General features: G+C 41.5%; 1 protein-coding gene across 1 annotated transcript in view; it reads left to right on the top strand.

The window, feature by feature from the left end:
* The first annotated feature begins 8,688 nt into the window (after positions 1-8,688).
* The window catches only part of LOC124606789 (DNA-directed RNA polymerase III subunit RPC1), a 230,844-nt gene continuing 211,859 nt past the window's right edge, over positions 8,689-27,673 (top strand). The window contains exons 1-2 of the mRNA XM_047138858.1: positions 8,689-8,821; positions 9,022-9,157. Of these exons, the coding sequence (XP_046994814.1) occupies positions 8,778-8,821; positions 9,022-9,157 (180 nt within the window). The 5' untranslated portion in view covers positions 8,689-8,777. The remainder of the gene's footprint in view (positions 8,822-9,021; positions 9,158-27,673) is intronic.

Here is a 27,673-nt window from a genome sequence, read left to right as displayed (position 1 = left end):
TCATACCTACACCTATTACAAAAATGTGAACATAAACAACTGAAACATATGGATATTGAATAGAATTTTATATGACCATTGTGCAATGAAGGATGTCTGGATGTTCAATTCCTCAACTCCAAGGAACACATGGCAGCTTTATGTGATTGCTGTCTTTCTTGGCCTATTCCAATGATGAATTCTTCTCGGGTTATCAGCCGAGTGGTGATGTCGTCTTGTCGCAACATTTCGATGAGTTTCATACCCATCATCTTCTGGCAAAGTGTCGGGATGCTGTCACTCTAAATTAATACTTTCCCCTCTTTGAGGAAGTGTGTAGGGGAGTTTGTAGCCTTTCTGCTTTTACTCCACTGTGTACTTGCGTGTGTGGTTATTTCTGTAATTTTTGGGTGTCTGTGAGATGTGATGATTGTTCTGTGTGTGTTTGGTACATGCCTGAGGTTGGCGAAATGATTTATATTATGGGGGAGGGACGAGGATCAGGAATTGGATATAGGGATTTTCTCTTCGACTTAGTCGTCAAAGATCGTTATTGGGCGTTTGTGCTTGTCACGGGACATGTCATACCGACCTGAGGAGTGGATGAGGACATTTCCTGATCTGGAAGAGATTTCATAGAAGGCCCTTGCCAGATCTTGGAAACGCTCTCTCAGGAGTGGGATTTCAGCCGTGGTGTGCAGATCATCGGTAGGGAATCTGAGGGGTAGATGCAATGCTCTCCTGAGGGCGTGGTTCTGCAGCCTCTGGAGTTTTTCCAGGTGCTGCTTCGCCACGTATCCCCAGACAGGGCATGCATATTCCATTATTGGCCTGATAAACATTCACTCCTACAGAGCAGGGAAGGGAGCTGGTTGGGTTGAGGACAATGTATAGGATGGACATCCTGGCACAGACCATCCTGTGGACCTTGTCTATGTGGGGTTTCCACGTAAGACGAGAGTCCAAGGTTACGCCAAGGTGGCTCTGCGCCAGGGGAGTTGAGTTCCATTTAGGTGAAGGTGAAGGGGGGGGGGGGGGCTTCAGGAGGTCTATGCCTTCCAAGCCCCCGGGTGATCAGCATAGCCTGCGTCTTATCTGAGTTGATAGTGATGTGCCTGTGATAGGCCCAAGTTTCTCTGTCATCTAAAACCCTTTGTAGCTTACGGATGACCAGGTCCTTGTTCGCATTTCTTGTGTAAAAGACTGTGTCATCTGTGTACTGTGCAGTGTGCACCATGGGGGGCGTTGGTGTGTCCGCAGTGAACAGACTATACAAAACGGACCCAGGACCGATCCCTGTGGCGCCCCAGCACAAATACGCCTTTTGGTGGAAGTGGCAGTTTCTCCTTTGATAGAGAAAGTTACATCCGTGAGATAGCTTTTGATCTGCTTAACTATGGTCCCACGGAACCCCTGTGTGTGTAGAGTAGTCCTCCATGCCATATTGAGTCAAAGGCTTTGGCTATGTCTAATAGCACTATCCCACAGTAGCCTCTGTGGTTGAAGCCCTCTGCGACTGCTTTAATCACTCTCATGATCTGTTGTGGGGCAGAGTGGTTTTGCTGGAATCCGAATTGGAAATCCGGCAGAAGTTCCTCTCTGGTGATATGTTCCTGTATGGGTACTAGGAGGAGGCGCCCAGAGATCTTGCTGAGAGCTGGAAAGAGGCTAATCCCCCTGTAGTGCTGCGGATATAGAGGGTCTTTCTCTGGTTTGTGTATCGCAACCACCTCCGTGTGTTTCCAGCAAGCTGGGACCTCGCGGGAACGAGTGATCTCGTTGAAGACGTTAGCGAGGTGTGTGATCGCCAAGGGTGGGAGGCTTTTAACTAGATGATTGGTGACACTGTCATGTCCTGGTGCCTTTTTGTGGGGAGGGATCTAATTACTTTTGCCACGTATTCGGGGGTGAAAAGTTTGTCGTCCTCAGGGTCCTCCTCAGTATTGAGGAAGACAGCCAGTTGACGACGGACTACCTCTTCATGTTCTTCATTCTGGGGTTCTACAGGCTGAAACTGCTTCTGGAAGGAGTAGTCAAGGGCGTTGGCCTTTTCAGCATGGCTGTAGGCCAGACCCCACTCGCTGTGCAGTGGCGACATCCTAGCTCGTCTTTTTGTGAATTGCTTGTTTGCTTGCCATAGTGTGTGATCGTCTACTTTGAGAGCTGTGAGGCGGTTTTGCCATTCCTGGTTTCTGTGCTCATTGAGCGCTGCCTTCAGCTCTCTCTGTAGACTATTGAGTAGCCTCCTGGTGGCCTGATTTCTGGTGATCACTCTTTTGCCACTCTGTTCTTATGTCGAATTTGAGCTAGCAAGTGTTCTGGGAGGTGTATTTGCGGGGGTGGCCCGTACCTCTGCGGGGGGGGGGGGGGGAGGAGGTGGGGAGGGTGGCTTTTTCCGCTGCCTGCAAGATGGTACCCGTTAGGTCTTGTAGCGCTTGTTCTACTGTTTCGGCAGTAGGTGGCAGAACGCGAGCGATATCAGAGGCGACAGTTTCTCGGTATCGCTCTCAGTCTGTACGTTTGTAAGACGTCTGGTACCGTGGGAGTGCCACCCATTCGCCCATGTCGACCTCTAGAATCGCTGGGTTGTGGTCGGAGGACATTCTGTTGATTGTCCTTGCGGACACAAACCCTGCGATCCTCCTAGTGAGAGCTATGTCTAACACATCGGGCCTGCTTCCGTTGTTCGGAAAATGTGTGGGCTCGACTGGACCCCATGTTTCGAAGTGGTGGGTGCGCGCTAGTTGTTGCAGTTTGGCACCTGCTCTGGAGGTTACTCTAGAATTCCAATCTGGGTATTTGGCATTGAAGTCTCCCCCTATTACAAGTTTGCCTCGGGATGCTGTGTTCTGCATATCTATATAGCTGCTTGGTTGTCTTCCGCTTCTGTAGGCCAGTCAATCACGTTCCTCTGGAAGAGGGTACCGCGTTGGTGGTGATGGGGGGCCGCGGCGCGCCCGGAGTCGAGACCCGTTGGCTATCCAATCTGTCTGGGGACCCCACTGCCTTCAGATCGAAGAGTTCCTGACGTATTTTGTCAATCGCGGGATTCCACGCTGCAGTGATCTGAAAACCGCTGTCTCTATTTAGTAAATTGTTGTGCAGACGTATCTCCACTGCGTTTTTGAAGATCGAGTCCCAGAAACCGTTGGCGCTGCACAGCTTCTTCATTTCGAAAAAAAGTATTAAAATATTGCTTGGCAATGCATATGTCCAATAAATGAATAAATAAAACGGGCTCCAAAGAAATATGAGTTTTGGAATACCAGTCAAAAAGCGCTGTTTCACTGGTATACAGGATTAATTTTGTAAACTGAGTTACATGTGTTTTGTATGCTCGCTTTGTTTTTGCTGGATTGAAGCTCGTAGCAAGTTCAATTTAAGCAGTAGTCTTAGGTTCCTGCCTAGTAACACTCCCTGATACCGCGTTATATTCAGGAACAAACACTCAGGTATTTGTGTCAGGTGAGGAATATAAACATTATGGCTGCTCGTTTCACTCCACGAAATTTTAACTGTTTTTTCGTTTAGGTGGGAATATTTTACGGCTATATTTGGCCACAATAGCGTTGACATCAATTTTGCTGCAATGTGACTACAGTTGATGGCAGTTTTGCGGTATGGCTGGACAATATTGCTGATGTGGAATGTTGTCAATAGTTGCCGATGTAATGCTAAGGATTTGCCGATGCTGTCCACCAAAGGCGGAAAATATTTCGTATTGTGGGGCAGTATGTATATCTCTCCTTGTCTGTAAATGGTTCTCTCCTGTTCTTGTTTCCTGCTTCTGTCACGAATAACGTTAGAGTGAAGTGTATGAGAGAAAACAATACACATCTATGTACAGATATGGATATAGATTGTTGTGTGCAGTAATAAAGAAGTGGACAAACAAGAGAACTATGAATTTTATAAATGCAATTCATCGAGAGTCAGAGCTATACTAAGCTGAAATTAATGTATACAAAGAACGTAGTCTGTAAAAACATTTGGCAAACTGTTGCCAATGATCTCATAATCACACTTGATGAAGCGTACAAAAAAAATCCGAAGTCTTCAAACTTATGCTAAATGCGAGGCAAAAAAGTGGCATAGGAAGCTCGAAAGCGCAGGTGATTTTTCATTGACATGGTTTGCATTTGATGGAATGAATTTCATACTGTCTCTGGACGTACTGATACATGAAGTAGGAATTAGGCATATAAACTGTTGTGTGTCGATTAACAAAAATAAAATAATAATAAAAATTATATTCTTTTTCAAACCTCCTTTAATGATGTATGATGGGTAGATAACATAACTAATGAGGAGGTATTGAACAGAACTGGAGAGAAGAGAAATCTGTGGCAAACTTGACTAGAAGACAGGATCGCTTGGTAGGACATGTTCTGAGGCATCAAGGGATCACCAATTTAGTACTGGAGGGTAGCGTAGAGGGTAATAATTGTAGAGGGAGATCAAGGCGTGAATACACTAAGCAGATTCAGTAGGATGTAGGTTGCAGTAGGTACTGGGAGATGAAGAATCTTGCACAGGATAGAGTAGCATGGAGAGATGCATCAAACCAATCTCTGGGCTGAAGACCACAACAACAACCACAACCACAATGAAATCTTTCAGTCAAAGCATTGTTTACTTTTGTTAAATGATTCAAACACCTCTGAGCACTATGGGACTTAACATCTGAGGTCATCAGTCCCCTTAAACCTAACTAACCTAAGAACATCACACACATCCATGCCTAAGGCAGGATTCAAGCCTGTGGCCTTAGTGTTCGTGCGGTTCCAGACTGAAGCACCTAGAACCTCTCGGCCACTGAGGCTGGCTTACTTCTGGTACCATGAGATTGTTGATGAATAACGAACTTTAAGGGGAATGTAACGGAAAATGTAAACATTTATTTAAAAAATCATTATAGCCATATTTATTCATGTCCAAATCTAAAATTTTGCATGTGCAAAGCAAAAGAGTTGTGTTTTAACGGTAAAATATAATAAAATATGCAGAATCAATATTTTAACCAGAAATGTGAACTTTTAATTTTCTTATTGTCTTCTTTATAAAAAGCCAAAACTCACAAATTCTAATCATGCAATTAATCTGAAAAATTTATTGTAGTGTTCTGAGAAGGTATAAGACCACTGAACTACAGTTACTAATTTATTGTACAAATTGTATCATCAACAGAGTTTTTAATTTTGCACATCCAAAATTAACTTTTTTCTACATGCAATCATCTAAAAATCAGAATATAATTGCAGGATCTCGAATTTTTTAGTTCCAGGGAGACAGCAGCATGTTCCGAACAATTCCTGAAAATTTCATAGCATTAGCGCATATAATTTTGTGAGAAAAGGCTTCCAATAAGGTAAAAAATGTAAAACAGAGAAAATGAGGTTCAAAGATTTTCTTCCCTTGCTTCTACATGAAATAAACTTACCTCAATTTTTAAAATCCTCCATACTGTTACTCCTCATTCTCCAGTTTTCTCTTCTCTCTTCTTCAAAACTGGCTGGCCTGTATTTGCAAGTAAGAGACTGATCTGTTAGTTTTCGTCACCCTGCTCTCGTCGATGGTGTAAAATGATTTTGTTGTAAACACACCAGGATCTATACCAACTTTCTTCAGCACTTCAATTCTGCAATTATTTCCGTTATTGTAACATAAAACTGCGTCGTAGACACCTATTTTGAGCTCTTCAAGTCTACAGAATGTCCTTTTTGAGCACTGCATCTAATCCAAATCAAATTATTGAGGCTTTCATTTGCATTTTGCGTCTTCCTTGAAGACACTTCCTCAATAAATCAGGGTTTGTAAGAAACCTGAATGTGGGCTTAAATGCATTCGTAACAGGTTCTGGTAATGAGTGTTTAAGTGAATACATCTAATTTCTGTTGTTGAACTTACACCAATCATCTTTTGGACACAGATTGTTCATTGGTGTTTGGTCAGTGGGTAGATTGTGGAAAAAAATAGCTCACACAGCACGCCTCATTGCCTCTAAATTATGTGTGTTTTCCTAATAGCTCCCCCATAAAATAAATGAAGAGAATAAATTTCTTTCAGAGTAAGCCTGCATTTTCCTCCTAGTGGTTTTCCATCCTCAAGTACTTCACCTTTCTTCTGTTGCAGCATGCGACGAAGCATACCACCAAGCCTCTTTAGAATGTGGCCAAAACATTCCAACTTATTGTTGTATTATTCGGATTTTGATCTGTTACAGCTTTGAAGGAAAAGAAGTGCCCATCACCTAGGTATTTAGCATATCTAACACTATACTGGTCCTCAGATCTGGACCACGTCCTCACAACTACAGTAGCCTCCATGCCCCCACTTGAGCCACTACAATTTTCTTTTGCTTTTCTTCCCAGTTTCTCACTGTCTTTATTATTGGACATTTGCCTTGTAGCACACTCGTGGCAGTATTTAGACATAATTTCTACATCTAAAACTTTAGCTGAGTCAATACCAATAACAGATGCAACTCCATATGGAGATGTGTGACCCTTATTCTCCAGGTCCCATCTACAGACACACACAGGTCAGCAGCATTTGTAGGAGATTCACTGTCATGAATATCAACCCCGGGATCTATTTCTTTTTGGTTTATTTCCACCAATTCCTCCACTACTTTCTTCATAGAAACTTTGACAGTATCGCATACAGCAAACGGCAATCCTTTATTTATTTTTTCAAACCTTGCACATTGTGGAGGTGTGTTCAGAAAATGACTCAGTAAATTACCTCCTTCCCTGCCCTGTCCAAGCATCTCAGAGTATATGCCATCCCAAAATTGGTTTCATAGATACCAGTGTCAGTTCTTTTGGAGGAGGAAAATGAAAATTCATAGCCACATAGTTACAGATTAATTTAAAATCAGAAGCTATTGCCAATCTTCTTTTTTCAACCACAAGCACGCAGTCCGTATTTTTACAGCTAACACATGAAGATGAAAAGTTTATAGCCTGCAGAGAAGCTCTAAATCAGTAAGTCTGAGTCCAGTGGAATCCATATCAACATCATTCACGCACCTGTACAATTCTCCTGTCCAAAGTTTCGATGCTGAAGCTGAGAGCTACTGTTCTTGATTTCGAGCTGTTTCCTCTTTTTTGTTGGTAAGCCGCTTTCCATCAAAGCCCCGTTACCTAAATAGAGTTTTTCCACCACCCATTATACATAAATCTTGACTTCCATGTAAAGGTTTGCGAATTCAACCTACCACCTACTAATATGTGTTAGTATTGTCAAAATACTGTAAATAAACCACATGCATAAAGTTTTTAGGCAAAGATGTAGATGTCAGCCAATTATATAGGTGTCAGCCATAGATATCGAAAGAAAATACCCTTCACACTGACGAAAATTCCGCTGAAGCAAGAACTTTTGCAAATGTTGGGAAAGGTGGGAGTGGCCGCCAGTGCAGATTTAATCACTTTAACGATTTAAAGGCATTTCTAAAGCTGCTATCTAGATAAAATTCTAACACAACATAGATCAAACTGTGCAGATCAATAAAATAATATTTTTGAAAAATCGTTTGTTTGGACCAAAATTCATTACATCTTTCCTTGAAGAGGTACATATAACGTCTGTGCAAATCGCCAGTAGCTAAAAACTGAAAGGTAATTGCCATTCGAGATGTTGCTGGTTTACACCTCTTATATTTGTATCGGTTTTAGCTGTTCTCGAACAATTGCTTGTATGAGATGCTCGAAACCATGTTCTAACATTAAGGTAAAATTCTGGAACAGGCAGTTCCCTAGTTAAATTTTCTGAATCATTTCGCTTACTTAAAAAAGAATGCAGCATCCACTATGTCCGAATTTTCTTATTCTTTCTAACTTGATTCCTTGTGTAATGTGGAAGTAATAGAGCCACACTGACTTCTACTAGCTCTTGCTCGTCTATTTTGTGGTAATAGCGTGAACACTTGAAAACACTTCTGGTTGAGCAAGTATTGCCACAAAGAGTACCATACAATAGTGGCCATAATGTTGTACGTGTTTCTGCAAAATTGCCGTACGACATTGTTGGATATGTTGTTGGCAATATGCATTTTTTGTGGCCCATGTAAAAGTACTTTAATTAAGGCACGTATCTACAGAATTCAGGACACATTCGGAAAAAACTGCCAAATATGTGTGATAAGAAAATGCAAATACCATTGATGGTCCCAAAATCTGTTAAAAACTCGAAAAAGGAAAAAGATTAGAATACAGCAGGGCGCTAACCCATCACCTCTCCTCTGTAACTTTTAGCGCCTCTAACTGGACGGCCACGCAGAATAGCGAGTTAATGTAACTACAGTTTTTATTCGTATCTCCTGATTACCGCCGATACGTCGTTAATTGACATGTAATTATAAGGAATCTTACTAAGCGTGACTTGTTTGTGATAAATCCTCAACGCGCCAAAAACAACATTAATCCTGCACGAGGATGAAATACAGAGCTTTTCGATTGGGTTTCAATTTCTGACTATCATTGATCACTTGGTTACAGCTCAGACTGAGTGGTGGAGATGTTGCTAGACCCCTTGTTATTTCCGTTCTTCCTAACTAAAACAGCGAGTTTAAAGATCACGAACGAGGTAACTGAACAATGCTCTTGACCGTCGGTTGTTGGCTTGTTCCAATTTAAAAGATATTATTTCTACTAGTGGTCACTAACTGAATTGTGTACTGTCTTCACGGACGATGTTCTTTGATTTGTTGTTGCACGTGTGCTGTCAATGTCAACAACGTTTGAGAGAACGGAGTTAATGTAGCGTGGTACCTGTGTTTTACATTTTGTCACAACATGGTTAAAGAACAATACCGCGAGACAAATTTGGCACGAAAAATGTGAGAAATTTCAAGTATTCTTGTTTGCTATACGGTATTTGGTTATTTAAAGTTCATGTTTTGAAATATGCAAGAAATGTTTTGTTACTTAAGTTCTGCCTCTCAACTGTAATTATTACTTCCCTGTGTGTGTGGATGAGATAATGATTGACTCACTGCGTGAGTACCACTAGTAATTTGTGATATAATGAACTCTGCAGATCTCATGTCTCCTTCGGTGTAGACAGTTGTCATCAGATTGAGCAACAAGCTCATTTGCATGTTGTGGCGAAGAACCTATACAGCCAGGATCCCCAGAGGACACCCGTCCAGTATGGAGTTCTTGATAGACGAATGGTAAGTCGTGTCATTTTACATTCGTTGTGACATTTTTATTGAACAAACAACAGTGAAAGGTGGAACCAAGTAAGCCGCACGTTGTAAAACAGTTCAGTGATAATACTTCTAAATACTTTCAACATTTCCGAAAGCTATCGACGGAGAAATTTCGATACGACAGGACTAATATTTAAATTCCTTGCCTTTAAGAGCGTGTAATATATTAGAAGTAATTGTTTAGTGTCTGATGGGCTTTTGTTTGAAAAATGACATCAAAAATATAGATATAACGAAATGATTTCTGTTGTATTCTTTCTCCTCTATACAAAATATCGTCCCCTTTCTCCACCTGTGGTGCGGAGCATGATGAAGTAGTTCAAATAAACTGGAGAACTGGGCATCGCTATGGGGGAGAGGCCATTGACCGGTTGCACCACAGGTGGTGATGAAATCGCTGTTGCTAAGGCAGACAGTGCTTCGCGCAATTCCTGATCGACAGGCAGTGCGTGAGCAGTGTCATGAGAGTTGAACATCCTGCGATCCACTGCACAGAAGGTGCTTTGAACTGTTCTTAAACTCTATGCATACAAGATCCATATCGTACAGCAGCATGCACCACAGGATGCATGACGTGTTGACTTTGCGCTGCACTTTCTCGTGAGGATTGAAGTTGACGAGGGCTGGTCCTTGACCGTCCTATGGACGGACAAAGCTCATTTTTATCTGATGGGTGAGGTAATCACACAAAATTGCCGAGTGTGGATATCTTCACTTCCAATCACTGCATGTGATGAATGTGTCACCGTGTGGCGTGGCTTCTTGGCTACATTCATCATTGGCTCATTCTTTTTTGAGCAGGTTGGTGCCTCAAGGACCAAAGCCGCGCAGTGTGTCTGGTCAACATTACTGCGATATGCTTCACCAGCATGTCATACCCACCCTACAGGAGATAGGTGCATTGAACTCAACAGTTATCGTGCAAGATGGGCCCCCATCGAGTATCACTTGTGAAGTTCATCTGCTATTCCGAACCACATTTGGGAATGATCAAAGTATCAACCATCTCCCTCACTCGTTGTGATTACTGGTTGTGGGGCTACCTGAAGGACAGGGTTTACTAGGGTGTCATTACACATGTACTGATTTGAAGTGCAGTATATTAAGAGAGATAGCCAGCACACTAACAGAAATGCTTCATTCAGCTGTGCATAATGCAGTCCTGTGCTTTCAGTCTCTTCTGGACACTGATGGGCACCATAATGAGCCCCGTTTGTAGCAGTAATGGTACCAGTATGTAATGATGTGATGTACCGTGTCAGCACATTAAAAGTGTGTCAGTTGAATTGATGCTGCATTATTGCTCTTCCCCATGTCTGTTTCATTAGTGCTACCAAGTTTGGTCTTCGTATGGTAATTAATTTCCATTTTATGACATGTTAAATAGGGAAAGTTCAACTATAACCACCCAGTACCTTCATATGGCTACTAATTTCTCGTATCTTGTTTTTGCAGTTCAAACACTAGATGTACTGTGTTGGCAGTAGTGTCATTCTTTGCAGTCTGTTGTAAATGGCAGATTTCTAGGCTCATTCAATAGTGTTTTTGTAAAAAGAATGTTGTCTTCTCTGTTGGGGATTCTGTTTGAGTAGGCCTATATGAAGCATTCCTGTAGTACTCGCTTGTTGAACAGACCTGTCAGTAATAGGACATCTCTGAATTGCTTCGATGTTTTCCTTTAATCGAACCTGATGGAGATCCCAGACACTCGAGGAGTGCATAAGAATGTGTGGCATAAGTGTTCTTTGTTGTTTCTGTTCCTTGATTTTTCCCAGTAAACTGAAGTTGACCATTTGCCATCCCTATTACCAACCTTAGGTGTTCATTCAATTTCATATCACTTTGCAGTGTTACACATAAAAATGTTATCAACATGACTGTGTTTTTTATTTATTTGTAAGGTATACAACTTTGCTTCCACTGATTTTTCCCCAATATTTGAGGCTTTAATGAAACAAATTGGTTTAATGTGTATCATTCAAAGTATTTTTCATTGCTGGCCACTACTTTCTCCCGTCTTTCGAGCAGTGCATGAATCCCGCGTCGAAAAAATTGTTCATCTTTCGAAGTGATCCACAAATCGATCCAAGTTGTGACTTCGTAATGAGATCAGAAGTGTTGGTCAGCCAGGCCATGCGCCATTGATCTAAACAGGTGACAGTCGGAGCGAGCAATGTCTGGAGAATACAGACGGGTGGGTAGGACTTACCATTTTAACGTTTCAAAGTACATTTTGACCTCTTTTGCAACATGGGCTCGAGCATTGTCATGCTGCAAAATCACTTTATCGTGCGTCTCATTGTATTGTGGCCATTTGTCTTTTAATGCTCTGTTCAAATGCATTAATTGTATTCAATATCGAGCACCTGTAATTGTTTCACTTGGTTTTAATACCTCATAGTACACAACGCCGAGCTGGTCCCAACAAATGCAGAGCATGATATTGGAGCTGTTAATATTTGGTTTGGCTGTCAATGTGGAAGCATGGCTAGGACATCCCCGTGATTTTTTTCATTTAGGGTTATTGTAATGAACCCATTTTTTGTCCCTGGTCACAATGCAATGCAGAAATCCCTTCCGTTTTTGCCTCTGAAGCAACTGTTCACAAACACACAAATGCCGTTCAACGTCTTTTGGTTTCAGCATACACGGGACCCAAGTTCCTTCTTTCTGAATCATGCCCATAGCCTTGAGATGTTTGGAATGGCATGCTGTGTCACTCCCACTAATTGTGGCAATTCTTCTTGAGTTTGACACGAGTCTTCACTCGGCAGTGTCTCCAATTCTGCATCTTCAAAAACATTCTCTCTTCCACCACTATGCCAGTCTATGATATTAAAATCACCATTCTTGAAGTGTTGAAACACTCATGACACATTCTCTCATCAATAGTGTCCTCGAGCATTCTATGAGACTCAGCTGCTGTTTTCTTCACATTGAAACAAAGCAGTAACACCTCCCGCAAATGACAAGAGTTAGGTTCGTAACCTGACATTTTCAATCAAGAATAACTTTATGATGCAGACACAAATCGACTAATGTTTGAATGATGTTATGTTGACCGAGGTCCAAGCTAACTGCCTGATGTCTGCGATCTGTTTCTTTCGGCCACTACTTACCATTGTTGCCATCTATTGGCAAACTGCAGAAGCAAAGTTGTACACCTTGTATTTACACGTCAAAATTACGTAGGACCAAATTGAAAATCAAATCTCCGAGGTTATGGAACGAGTCAGTACATGAAATTGCAACATAAAAGCAATAACAGATAAAAATAAAATGTTTGTGGACCCGAGAAAAAAATCAGGCAATAAGTTTAAGTAAACACAATCGACAATACAACAAGAATGAGCTTCATTTTTCAAGGAACTGCTTGACAGAATAGAAGGAGTGACCCATAAGGAAACTCTTGAGTTTTGATTTGAAAGTGTGTTACTGCTAAGATTTTTGAATTCTAGTGGTAGCTTATTGAAAATGGATGCAGCAGTACACTGTACACCTTTCTGCACAAGGAAGTCCAATCCAAATGCAGGTTTGATTTCTGCCGAGTATTCACTGAGTGAAAGCTGCTTATTCTTGGTAATAAGCTAATATTGTTAACAAGAAACAACAGTAAGGAATATATACATTGAGAGGCCAATGTCAAAACACCCAGACTTGTGAACAGGGGTCGACAAGAGGTTCGCGAATTTAAACCACTTACTGCCCGTTTCTGTTCCATAAATATCCTTTTAGAATGGAAAGAGTTACCCCAAAATATAATACCATATGGCATGTTGTTGTTGTTGTGGTCTTCAGTCCTGAGACTGGTTTGATGCAGCTCTCCATGCTACTCTATCCTGTGCAAGCTTCTTCATCTCCCAGTACTTACTGCAACCTACATCCTTCTGAATCTGCTTAGTGTATTCATCTCTTGGTCTCCCTCTATGATTTTTACCCTCCACGCTGCCCTCCAATACTAAATTGGTGATCCGTCGATGTCTCAGAACATGTCCTACCAACCGATCCCTTCTTCTAGTCAAGTTGTGCCACAAGCTTCTCTTCTCCCCAATTCTATTCAATACCTCCTCATTAGTTATGTGATCAACCCATCTAATCTTCAGCATTCTTCTGTAGCACCACATTTCGAAAGCTTCTATTCTCTTCTTGTCTAAGCTATTTATCATCCACGTTTCCCTTCCATACATGGCTACACTCCATGCAAATACTTTCAGAAACGACTTCCTGGCATTTAAATCTATACTCGATGTTAACAAATTTTTCTTCTTCAGAAACGCTTTTCTTGCCATTGCCAGTCTACATTTTATATCCTCTCTACTTCGACCATCATCAGTTATTTTGCTCCCCAAATAGCAAAACTCCTTTACTACTTTAAGTGTCTCATTTCCTAATCTAATTCCCTCAGCATCACCCGACTGAATTCGACTACATTCCATGATCCTTGTTTTGCTTTTGTTGATGTTCATCTTATACCCTCCTTTCAAGACACTGTCCATTCCTTTCAACTGCTCTTCCAAGTACTTTGCTGTCTCTGACAGAATTACAATGTCACTGCTGAACCTCAAAGTTTTTATTTCTTCTCCATGGATTTTAATACCCACTCTGAATTTTTCTTTTACTGCTTGCTCAATATACAGATTGAATAACACCAGGGATAGGCTACAACCCTGTCTCACTCTCTTCCCAACCACTGCTTCCCTTTCATACCCCTCGACTCTTATGACTGCCATCTGCTTTCTGTACAAATTGTAAATAGCCTTTCGCTCCCTGTATTTTACCCCTGCCATCTTCAGAATTTGAAAGAGAGTATTCCAATCAACATTGTCAAAAGCTTTCTCTAAGTCTACAAATGCTAGAAACGTAGGTTTGCCTTTCCTTAATCTTTTTTCTAAGATAAGTCATAAGGTCAGTATTGCCTCACGTGTTCCAACATTTCTACGGAACCCAAACTGATCTTCCCCGAGGTCGGCTTCTACCAGTTTTTGTATTCGTCTGTAAAGAATTTGCGTTAGTATTTTGCAGCTGTGACTTATTAAACTGATAGTTCGGTAATTTTCACATCTGTCAACACCTGCTTTCTTTGGGAATGGGATTATTATATTCTTCTTGAAGTCTAAGGGTATTTCGCCTGTCTCATACCTCTTGTTCACCAGATGGTAGAGTTTTGTCAGGACTGGCTGTCCCAAGACTCTCAGTAATTCTAATGGAATGTTGTCTACTCCGGGGGCCTTGTTTTGACTTAGGTCTTTCAGTGCTCTGTCAAACTCTTCAGGCAAAATCGTATCTCCCATTTCATCTTCATCTACATCCTCTTCCATTTCCATAATATTGTCCTCAAGTACATCACCCTTGTATAGACCCTCTATACACTCCTTCAACCTTTCCGCTTTCCCTTCTTTGCTTAGAACTGGGTTTCCATCAAAGCTCTTGATATTCATGCAAGTGGTTCTCCTTTCTCCAAAGGTCTCTTTAATTTTCCTGTAGGCAGTATCTATCTTACCCCTAGTGAGATAACCCTCTACATCCTTACATTTATCCTCTAGCCATCCCTGCTTAGCCATTTTGCACTTCCTGTCGATATCATTTTTGAGACGTTTGTATTCCTTTTTGCCTGCTTCATTTACTGCATTTTTATATTTTCTCCTTTCATCAATCAAATTCATTATTTCTTCTGTTACCCAAGGGTTTCTACTAGCCCTCGTCTTTTTACCTATTTGATCCTCTGCTGCCTTCACTATTTCATCCCTCAAAGCTACCCATTCTTCTTCTACTGTATTTCTTTCCCCCATTCCTGTCAAGTGTTCCCTTATGCTCTCCCTGAAACTCTGTACAACCCCTGGTTCTTTCAGTTTATCCAGGTCCCATCGCCTTAATTTCCCACCTTTTTGCAGTTTCTCCAGTTTTAATCTACAGTTCATAACCAATAGATTGTGGTCAGACTCCACATCTGCCCCTGGAAATGTCTTACAATTTAAAACCTGGTTCCTAAATCTCTGTCTTACCATTATATAATCTATCTGATACCTTTTAGTATCTCCAGGGTTCTTCCATGTATACAACCTTCTTTCATGCTTCTTAAACCAAGTGTTAGCTATGATTAAGTTATGCTCTGCGCAAAATTCTACCAGGTGGCTTCCTCTTTCATTTCTTAGCCCCAATCCATATTCATCTACTATGTTTCCTTCTCTCCCTTTTCCTACTCTTGAATTCCAGTCGCCCAAGACTATTAAATTTTCATCTCCCTTCACTACCTGAATAATTTCTTTTATCTCATCATACACTTCATCAATTCCTTCGTCGTCTGCAGAGCTAGTTGACATATAAACTTGTACTACTGTAGTAGGCGTGGACTTCGTGTCTATCTTGGCCACAATAATGCGTTCACTATGCTGTTTGTAGTAGCTTACCCGCACTCCTATTTTTTTTATTCGTTATTAAACCGACTCCTGCATTACCCCTATTTGATTTTGCATTTATAACCTCGTATTCCCCTGACCAAAAGTCATGTTCCTCCTGCCACCGAACTTCACTAATTCCCACTATATCTAACTTTAACCTATCCATTTCCGTTTTTAAACTTTCTAACCTACCTGCCCGATTAAGGGATCTGACATTCCACGCTCCGATCGGTAGAACGCCAGATTTCTTTCTCCTGATAACGACGTCCTCTGGAGTAGTCCTCGCCTGGAGATCCGAATGGGGGACTATTTTACCTCCGAAATATTTTACCCAAGAGGACATCATCATCATTTAATCATACAGTAAAGCTGCATGCCCTCGGGAAAAATTACGGCTGTAGTTTCCCCTTGCTTTCAGCCGTTTGTAGTACCAGAACAGCAAGGCCATTTTGGTAAATGTTACAAGGCCAGATCAGTCAATCATCCAGACTGTTGCCCCTGCAACTGCTGAAAAGGCTGCTGCCCCTCTTCAGGAACCACACGTTTGTCTGGCCCTCAACAGATACCCCTCCGTTGTGGTTGCACCTACGGTGTGGCTATCTGTATTGTTGAGGCACGCAAGCCTCCCCACCAACGGCAAGGTCTGTGGTTCATGGGGGGGCCATATGACGTAAGCAAATGAAAATAAACAAAGTAGACTAATTTTCATGTCGAACGATCACTCACTTCTGATACAATTCGAATAGTAAAAATGGCAGCATTAAGTCTTTGAACAAGATCCTGAATGTGGGCTTTCCACGACAGCTTACTATCTATCTGAACACCTAGGAATTTGAACTATTCAGTTTCACTAATCACATGCCCGTTCTGTGAAATTAAAATGTCAGATTTTGTTGAATTGTGTGTTAGAAACTGTAAAAACGGAGTGTTACTGTGTTTTAGTGTTAGTTTATTTTCTACAGGCCATGAACTTATGTCATGAACTGCACTATTTGAAACCGAGCTAGTGTTGCACACAGCATCCTTTACTACCAAGCTAGTGTCCTCAGCAAACAGAAATATTTTAGAGTTACACATAATACTAGAAGGCATATCTTCCATATAAATAAGGAACGGGAGTGGCCCCAACACTGATCCCTGGGGCACCTATACCCCACTCAGACCCCACATCACAGCCATTCTCAAGACTGTACATAATGACCTTTTGCTACCTGTTGCTGAATTAATAGGTGAACCAATTGTGAGCTACTCCACATATTCCATAATGATCCAGCTTCTGGAGCAATATTTTGTGATCAACATAATCAAACACCTTTGTTAAATCAAAAAATGTGCCTAGTGTTCGAAACCTTTTGTTTAAACCATCCAGTACCTCACAGAGAAAAAGAGAATAGAGCGCTTTCAGTTGTTAAGCGACTTATAAAGGCAAACTGTACATTTGATAGCAAATGCTGTGATATACAGTGATCAATGATCCTTACGTACATAGCATTTTCAATAACTTTAGCAAACACTGGTGACGTAGAAATAGGTCTAAAATTGTCTACGTTATCACTTTCTCCCTTTTTATGAAGTGGCTTTACTACTGAGAACTTTAATTGTTCAGGAAACTAACCATTCCTAAAGGAAAAATTACAAATGTGGCTAAATACAGGGCTAACATGTGCAGCACAGTACTTCAATATTCTGCTAGGCACTCCATCATAACCATGAGAGTCCTTAGTCTTCAGTGATTTAATTATTGACTCAATCTCCACCTTGTCTGTATCACAGAGGAGTATTTCAGACATCAGTCTCAGAAAGGCATTTGCCAAGAGAGTTATATGATTCCCTGTAGAAACTAAATTTTTATTTAATTCACCAGCAATGCTCAGAAAATGGTTGTTAAATACTGTACATATATCTGATTTATCAGTAACAGAAATATTTTTACTGCAAACTGACTTTATATCATTGACCTTGTGCTGCTGACCAAACACTTCTTTCACAACTGACCATATGGTTTTAATTTTATCCTGTAAATTAGCTATTCTATTTGCATACCACATACTCTTTGCCTTCCTAAGAATATTTTTAAGCACCTTACAATGTAATGGGCTTACTGCAGCTTGATTGTGACTACTTCTAACATTTTGATATAATCCCAGGTTTGTTCTACATGATTTCCTTATCCCACTAGTCAGCCATCTGGGCTGCCTTTTACTGCTAGTACTTAATTTAGAATGGAAACAACTCTCAAAGAGCATGAGAAATGTGTGAAGAAAAGCATTAAATTTGTCATCTATGTTATTGGCACTATAAACATTCTGCCACTCTTATTCCTTGATGAGATTTAAAAACTCTCTATTGCTGTTGGATTAACTTTCCTACTTAGTTTGTAATTATATGTGACATTTGTTTGATTATAAAAGCCTTTTGGTGTTAAAATTTGTGCATCATGGGCTAGAAGGCCATTCACCCTTTTGCTAACAGAATGTCCATCTAGAAACGAAGAATGAATAAAAATATTGTGTATGGCTGTGCTACTGTTCCCCTGCACCCTAGTTAGAAAGCACACAATCTGCATCAGATCATATGAATTTAGTAGACCTACCAACATCCGCTTTCTTGCACCATCGTATACAAAATTTATATTGAAGTCACCACATATATCTAATTTCTGGTATTTCCTACATAGTGAATCAAGAAACATTTCTAGCTTGAGCTGAAAAGCTCTGAAGTCAGAGTTAAGGGACCAATAAACAACAACAATTAGAAGTTTAGTTTCACTAAATTCAACTGTCCCTGCACAACAATCAGATATCTGTTCAGTTCAGTGCAGTGCCGTGATACGTCTATGGACTCAAATGGAACACTATTTTTTACGTACATGACAACTCCCCCACCCTGCAAGGAACTCCTTGAAAAACAGTCAGCTAATCCGTATCCTGGTAAAGGAAGGATCTGAACTGTCAAATTATTTAAGTGGTGCTCCAATATACCAGTAATTTCAAAGTCAACATCTATAAGCGGTTCACTAACTTCATCTCTAATACCTCTTATATTTTGATGAAATATGCTAGTTTCTTCTCTACTTGGAAACATGATGTCCTCTGAAGGTGAGCCCTTAGAGGGACTTCCTGTAAGCATGTGTATCTATCATCTGACTTCAATGTAAAAAAGGTGCAGCTCTAACACCAACTACTACAGGAATTTTTCCATGAGTACTCCCACTACACTGCCACCTATAAGCTTTGCCAGCCTCCCCTTCCCATACCTACTGAGGTGTAGGCCATGCTTAGCGAAACCCAATCTACTGATAGACTCAACTGGGACCACTGAAATGTGACCCATGCCCTCTGCCATCAGTGCTTTCTCCAGCCCCATGTTAAAGCGCCTAACAGCCGCATTAAGATGAGGCTGATCATGATGCTGAAACAGTTGCATGAAATGCACATTAGTGTCAGCAGTTTGAGTAGCTATCTTTACCAGGTCACCACCTACATCATATTCTCTATCCCTATCAAGACTGTTCCCTGTTCCACCCACTATCACCACCTGATCCTCCTTCGTAAAATTCCTACATAACTCCCCTATCCTGTCTGTCACCTGAGATGACCATGCAGTAGGCTTCACAATGCTGTTGACCTGGTACTCACTCCCTAAAACTTCCTGCAGCTGCTGGCCCGCACCTATACCGTGAGAACTACCTAGCAGTAGAACCTTCTTCTTTCTGTTAGACTTTTCAATTGATCTAGGCCTCCTAACTGCTGAGGACTGCTGCATGTTCCCTACACCTACAGCTACAAGAGGCTCCTCTCCACTTAACTCTGAAAGTTGGTCAAATCTATTGCATATACTCAAAGTATAACTGTCTGAATACCTCCTCCTCCTAGCTGCCTTCTTGCCAATTGCCAGTTCCCATTCTCCAGCAATCTTTACCCTCCTCAACCTATCTAGTTTCTCTTTTGTGTGTTGTAACTGCACCTGAAGGGCACAGATATTATGCTCCTGCTCCTCTATCAACTTATTTCTACTACATATTCTGCATTCCCAGGAGAGGACCTTGTTAGAATTCCCACTGGCTTCCCCACTGCATTCCCCCCCACTACTCACAAACTTACGACGGAGCCCACACTTCTCACTGGGGTAAAATTTTACATACTGAAAAAAACTATACGTCCACATTACCTAAGTTCAGTTACACCAGTAGGACTATTTATAAAATGAACAATAGTGGTCTCAAGATTCTCTCTCTATTAAGAAAGCAACTACGTCTATTAATACTACTAAACCACAACTAATACCAATACTAACAAAACTTAATGCTGTATTCAAACATTAGAGGATTGTTTTCCTACTCTTATTCATTAACATATATTTTTCTACATTTAGAACAAGCTGCAATTCATTGTACAAATAGAAATTCTATCCAAGTCATCCTATTTCCTCCTACAGTCACTTGACACTTTCCTGTACCCTATAGTGTCCTCAGCATTCAGTCACAGATTGCTGCGTCTATACTTCATGAGCTGCCTTATGGTATGTGGCACAGTGTAATTTGTGTAACCCTGTTACTTCTTGCTTTTCCTGTTCCTGTTGCAAGTGACCCTCGAGAAGATATCTTGTTCGTAAGCATCCATGCGAACTCATATCTCCCTAATTTTACCTCCGTGGTCTTTTCTTGAAGTTTACCTAAATGGAAGCAATATATTTGTTGACTCTTAAGGGGGGGGGGGGGCGGCACTCATAATTGTCGTAGAAAAGCACCCCATGATCTCACTGTAACCGTTACGATGTGGAACCCTTTAAATGGCACATAATGCATATACACTCCTGGAAATTGAAATAAGAACACCGTGAATTCATTGTCTCAGGAAGGGGAAACTTTATTGACACATTCCTGGGGTCAGATACATCACATGATCACACTGACAGAACCACAGGCACATAGACACAGGCAACAGAGCATGCACAATGTCGGCACTAGTACAGTGTATATCCACCTTTCGCAGCAATGCAGGCTGCTATTCTCCCATGGAGACGATCGTAGAGATGCTGGATGTAGCCCTGTGGAACGGCTTGCCATGCCATTTCCACCTGGCGCCTCAGTTGGACCAGCGTTCGTGCTGGACGTGAAGACCGCGTGAGACGACGCTTCATCCAGTCCCAAACGTGCTCAATGGGGGACAGATCCGGAGATCTTGCTGGCCAGGGTAGTTGACTTACACCTTCTAGAGCACGTTGGGTGGCACGGGATACATGCGGACGTGCATTGTCCTGTTGGAACAGCAAGTTCCCTTGCCGGTCTAGGAATGGTAGAACGATGGGTTCGATGACGGTTTGGATGTACCGTGCACTATTCAGTGTCCCCTCGACGATCACCAGTGGTGTACGGCCAGTGTAGGAGATCGCTCCCCACACCATGATGCCGGGTGTTGGCCCTGTGTGCCTCGGTCGTATGCAGTCCTGATTGTGGCGCTCACCTGCACGGCGCCAAACACGCATAAGACCATCATTGGCACCAAGGCAGAAGCGACTCTCATCGCTGAAGACGACACGTCTCCATTCGTCCCTCCATTCACGCCTGTCGCGACACCACTGGAGGCGGGCTGCACGATGTTGGGGCGTGAGTGGATGACGGCCTAACGGTGTGCGGGACCGTAGCCCAGCTTCATGGAGACGGTTGCGAATGGTCCTCGCCGATACCCCAGGAGCAACAGTGTCCCTAATTTGCTGGGAAGTGGCGGTGCGGTCCCCTACGGCACTGCGTAGGATCCTACGGTCTTGGCGTGCATCCGTGCGTCGCTGCGGTCCGGTCCCAGGTCGACGGGCACGTGCACCTTCCGCCGACCACTGGCGACAACATCGATGTACTGTGGAGACCTCACGCCCCACGTGTTGAGCAATTCGGCGGTACGTCCACCCGGCCTCCCGCATGCCCACTATACGCCCTCGCTCAAAGTCCGTCAACTGCACATACGGTTCACGTCCACGCTGTCGCGGCATGCTACCAGTGTTAAAGACTGCGATGGAGCTCCGTATGCCACGGCAAACTGGCTGACACTGACGGCGGCGGTGCACAAATGCTGCGCAGCTAGCGCCATTCGACGGCCAACACCGCGGTTCCTGGTGTGTCCGCTGTGCCGTGCGTGTGATCATTGCTTGTACAGCCCTCTCGCAGTGCCCGGAGCAAGTATGGTGGGTCTGACACAGCGGTGTCAATGTGTTCTTTTTTCCACTTCCAGGAGTGTATTATATCTATAGATTTATGTATTCCTGTTCAAGAATTCATGCATGGTATAGAAGGAGTTGTGAAGAAGATATGATTTGAGTTTGTTTTTGAAACTATTACTGCTGTCTGTCAGACATTTTATTTCATCTGCTAATTTATCAAAAAGTTTTACAGCAGCATATTTTACCCCTTTCTGTGCCAAAGATAGGTGAAGTAGAGGGTAGTGTTGAGCTTCTTTCTTCTGGTATTATAATCATGAATGTCACAGTTGTTTTTAAACTGGCCCATAGTGTTGAGAACATTTTTTATTACCTAGTAAATGTACAGTGAGGCTGTTGTAAGAATTTCTAACCTTTTAAACAGATGCCTACAAGATGTGCGACTGTTAGCCCCACACATTGTTCTAACCACTTTCTTTTGTGCAGTGAATAATTTTTGCCTAAGTGTTGAGTTACCCCGAGAATATTATTCTGTATGGCATCAGAGATTGAAAGTACGCAAAGTATGTTAGCTTGCTAATTTCAATATCCACAAAATTAGCTTTCACGCTTACTAAATGTCTGGGTAATGAAGCATGCTGCTCTTCTTTGGATCTTCTCTATGTCCTCTAGTAGTCCTATCAGGTACAGATTGACTGATTAGCAATATGATGATATTAGTCTAATGAGTTTTTTGTAAGCTGCCTCCTTCGTAGGTGGATTGCATTTTCTGAGGATTCTTCCAATGAATCTCAGTGTGGCATTTGCCTAATCTGCAGTTAGTTTCATGTGGTTGCTCCTTACGCATAATCGTCGTCATTATTATTATCCTCATCAACACTGGCACAGCATCTCTTTGTGAGCCGTGTCCTTCTCTAAAAGATTATTCCATTCTTTCCTGTTTAGTGCCAAACTCCTCGAGTTCTGAATTCAAGTTTTCCTTATATACTCTATGACACTTTGTCTCATCTCGGCTTTGGTCCTCCAACTGTCCCAGTTCCTTCAGGAACTGTATTGAATATCTTATGAATAATTCTGTTGATAGTTCTCACTAACAAACCTTTTAATTTTAATGCAGCTGACAATGTATTGTCCATTATATAGATTATATAATTCATAGTTGAATCTTCTTCTTCAGACATCATATTCTTTCAATAGCCCAAGAATTTTCTTAAAATCTTTGTTTCAAATATGCTAAGTCACTTTTTATCAAATTTTGCTAATGTTAGGAACTCAGGTACAAAATAGGTTTTTACCTAAAATCCGCAATCTATTAATTACAATTGTGTGGAAATGTTTGATAAGTTAGTTCCCAACATTTTTGTACCAGTTCTGCTTGCATTAGATTATTCTTGTGGTTATTATTCTTCATCTACATATTCTGCAAATAACTGTGAAGTGCATGACAGAGGGTACGTCCTATTGTACTGGTTATTAGGGTTTTCTTCCTGTTCCATTCTCGTATGGAGCATGGGAAGAATGACTGTTTGAATGCTTCTGTGTGTCCTGTAATTATTCTAATCTTTCCCCATGACCCGTATGTGAGCGATACAAGGGGGGTTGTATATATTCATAGTCGTCATTTAAAGCCACTTCTTGGAACTTTGTTACTAGACTTTGTTGGAATAGTTTACATCTATCTTCAAGAGCCTGCCAGTTAATTTTGTTCAGCATTGCTGTAACACTCTCCCATGGGTCAAACAAACCTGTGACTATTCAGGCTGCCCTTCTCTGCATATGTACAGTACCCCCTGTTACTCCTATTTGGTACGAGTCCCACACACTTGAGCAATATTCTAGAATGGGTTGCATGAGTGGTTTGTAAGCTATCTCCTTTGTAGACTGATTGCACTTCCCCAGTATTCTACTTCTACTGATAAATCAAATCTGCCATCTGCTTTACCCACAATGGAGCCTATGTGATCATTCTGTTTCTTGTCCCTTCAGTGCTAAACCCGGGTATCTGTATGAGTTTGCCAATTCCAACATGACTCATTGACATTATTTTCATAGGATACTATGTTTTTTCATTTTGTAAAGTGCACAATTTTACATACTGAACATTTAAAGGAAGTTGCCAGTCTGTGCATCACTTTGAAATCTTATGAAGATGTGACAAAATCTTGTCTTTCAGACAGTACTTCATTACAGATAACTGCATCATCTGCAAAAAATCTGATGAAGGTTGCCAACACACTTTCCTGTGGCAAACCCATCATTACTTCTACATCTGACAATGGTTCTCCGTCCAAGATAACACGCTGTGTCCTCCGTACCAAAATGTCCTCAATCCAGTCATAAATTACACCCCGTATGATTGAACTTTTGACAATAAGCATATGTGTGGTACTGAGTCAAATGCTTTTCAGAAATCAAGAAATACAGTATCTACTGGACTATCTTGATCCAAAGCTTCCAGTGTGTCACGTGAGAAAAGTGCGAGTTGGGTTTCCCATGATTGATGGCTTTGGAATCCATGCTGGTTGGCATGGAGGAGGTCATTATGTTTGAGCTCAGAATATGTTCTAAGATTCTATGAAAAATCAATGTCAAAGATATTGGATGATAGTTTTGTGACTCACTTCTACCACCCTTCTTGTAGACAGGTGCTTTCTTCCAACTACTGAGCATGGTTTTTTGTTCGGGAGACCTATGATAGATTATAGTTAGAAGAGGGGACAACTCAGCCACAAATTAAATGTAGAATCTGATAGGGATTCCATCAGGCCGTGGAGCCTTGTTCGATTTTAATGTTTTCAGCTATTTCCCAACACCTCTGACACTAATACCTATGTTAGTCATCTTTTCAGTGGTGCGAGGATTTAATTGAGAAAATTATCCTGGGTTTTCCTTTGTAAAGGAACATTTGAAAACAGAGTTAAGCATTTCAGCTTTTGCTTTGTTAGCCTCAATTCCAGTTTCTGTCTCATTGACCATGGACTGGACACTAACTTTGGTGCCACTAACAGCCTTTGCGTATGACCAGAATTTCTTCTTGATGGCTGCCTCCTCTGCCTCAGCAGTTGGTGCTGCTTCTTATATTTCCGAGTTCCTTGTGTTTAAAGAGGGTATGATTCCTTGATTCTCACCTAAACCCTTATTCAGTTGTTTGTCAAAGTGTAGAGCCCGTCTTTCACATATTGCTTCATCACTGCTCAAAATTGAGTCATAGTATTTTTATATATATTCATCATAGGCTGAAAATCCTGTTGGATTGTATTTAATTTTTGATAAAAACCTCTCACCTCATTCATCCCATTCAGCTGTCCATTTCTTCCAGTTCTACCCTTTCATGTTCTCTCTTTTTCTTTTTGAGCAGCCTCTTTTCTTCTCTTCATGCTTTTCTTTAAGCTTGTATAAATCTTTGGGCATGATTTACCCATTGCAGTCTCCTGTAGATCTTTTTTTGTAATTGCCATGACTTGTGTACACTCTTCATCCAACCAGATATCTGTTGTATTTCTTCGATTCTCTTACAGTCTGGCAAGTGTGCCAGGTATTCCTTGAATAGGTCAGAAATTCTTTTAGCAAGCTGGGGCTCCTTGAGCTTCTCAATATGGAATTTTCTTGCATAAGATCCATGTACCTTCCTTGCATTAGATATTGGGCTTCTGATTGTTGCTATTACATGTTGTTGTTGTGGTCTTCAGTCCGGAGACTGGTTTGATGCAGCTCTCCATGCTACTCTATCCTGTGCAAGCTTTTTCATTTCCCAGTACCTATTGCAACCTACATCCTTCTGAATCTGCTTTGTGTATTCATCTCTTGGTCTCCCTCTACGATTTTTACCCTCCACGCTGCCCTCCAACACTAAATTGGTGATCCCTTGATGCCTCAGAACATGTCCTACCAACCGATCCCTTCTTCTGGTCAAGTTGTGCCACAAATTTCTCTTCTCCCCAATCCTATTCAATACTTCCTCATTAGTTATGTGATCTACCCATCTAATCTTCAGCATTCTTCTGTAGCACCACATTTCGAAAGCTTCTATTCTCTTCTTGTCCAAACTATTTATCGTCCATGTTTCACTTCCATACATGGCTACACTCCATACAAATACTTTCAGAAATGACTTCCTGACACTTAAATCAATACTGGATGTTAACAAATTTCTCTTCTTCAGAAACGCCTTCCTTGCCATTGCCAGCCTACATTTTATATCCTCTCTACTTCGACCATCATCAGTTATTTTGCTCCCCAAATAGCAAAACTCCTTCACTACTTTAAGTGCCTCATTTCCTAATCTAATTCCCTCAGCATCACCCGACTTAATTAGACTACATTCCATTATCCTTGTTTTGCTTTTGTTGATGTTCATCTTATATCCTCCTTTCAAGACACTGTCCATTCCATTCAACTGCTCTTCCAAGTCCTTTGCTGTCTCTGACAGAATTACAATGTCATCGGCGAACCTCAAAGTTTTTATTTCTTCTCCATGAATTTTAATACCTACCCCGAATTTTTCTTTTGTTTCCTTTACTGCTTGCTCAATATACAGATTGAACAACATCGGGGAGAGGCTACAACCCTGTCTTACTCCCTTCCCAACCACTGCTTCCCTTTCATGTCCCTCGACTCTTATAACTGCCATCTGGTTTCTGTACAAATTGTAAATAGCCTTTCGCTCCCTGTATTTTACCCCTGCCACCTTCAGAATTTGAAAGAGAGTATTCCAGTCAACATTGTCAAAAGCTTTCTCTAAGTCTACAAATGCTAGAAACGTAGGTTTGCCTTTCCTTAATCTTTCTTCTAAGATAAGTCGTAAGGTCAGTATTGCCTCACGTGTTCCAGTGTTTCTACGGAATCCAAACTGATCTTCCCCGAGGTTGGCTTCTACTAGTTTTTCCATTCGTCTGTAAAGAATTCGTGTTAGTATTTTGCAGCTGTGGCTTATTAAACTGATTGTTCGGTAATTTTCACATCTGTCAACACCTGCTTTCTTTGGGATTGGAATTATTATATTCTTCTTGAAGTCTGAGGGTATTTCGCCTGTTTCATACATCTTGCTCACCAGATGGTAGAGTTTTGTCAGGACTGGCTCTCCCACGGCCGTCAGTAGTTCCAATGGAATATTGTCTACTCCGGGGGCCTTGTTTCGACTCAGGTCTTTCAGTGCTCTGTCAAACTCTTCACGCAGTATCGTATCTCCCATTTCATCTTCATCTACATCCTCTTCCATTTCCATAATATTGTCCTCAAGTACATCGCCCTTGTATAGACCCTCTATATACTCCTTCCACCTTTCTGCTTTCCCTTCTTTGCTCAGAACTGGGTTTCCATCTGAGCTCTTGATATTCATACAAGTCGTTCTCTTATCTCCAAAGGTCTCTTTAATTTTCCTGTAGGCGGTATCTATCTTACCCCTAGTGAGATAGGCCTCTACATCCTTACATTTGTCCTCTAGCCATCCCTGTTTAGCCATTTTGCACTTCCTGTCGATCTCGTTTTTGAGACGTTTGTATTCCTTTTTGCCTGTTTCACTTACCGCATTTTTATATTTTCTCCTTTCATCAATTAAATTCAATATTTCTTCTGTTACCCAAGGATTTCTACTAGCCCTCGTCTTTTTACCTACTTGATCCTCTGCTGCCTTCACTACTTCATCCCTCAAAGCTACCCATTCTTCTTCTACTGTATTTATTTCCCCTATTCCTGTCAATTGCTCCCTTATGCTCTCCCTGAATCTCTGTACAACCTCTGGTTCTTTCAGTTTATCCAGGTCCCATCTCCTTAAATTCCCACCTTTTTGCAGTTTCTTCAGTTTTAATCTACAGGTCATAACCAATAGATTGTGGTCAGAGTCCACATCTGCCCCTGGAAATGTCTTACAATTTAAAACCTGGTTCCTAAATCTCTGTCTTACCATTATATAATCTATCTGATACCT

The sequence above is a fragment of the Schistocerca americana genome, chromosome 1, assembly GCF_021461395.2.
Source record: "Schistocerca americana isolate TAMUIC-IGC-003095 chromosome 1, iqSchAmer2.1, whole genome shotgun sequence".
NCBI classification, from domain to species: domain Eukaryota; kingdom Metazoa; phylum Arthropoda; class Insecta; order Orthoptera; family Acrididae; genus Schistocerca; species Schistocerca americana.
Note: the sequence above shows the minus strand (reverse complement) of the source record. Positions and strands in the feature narration are given on the sequence as shown.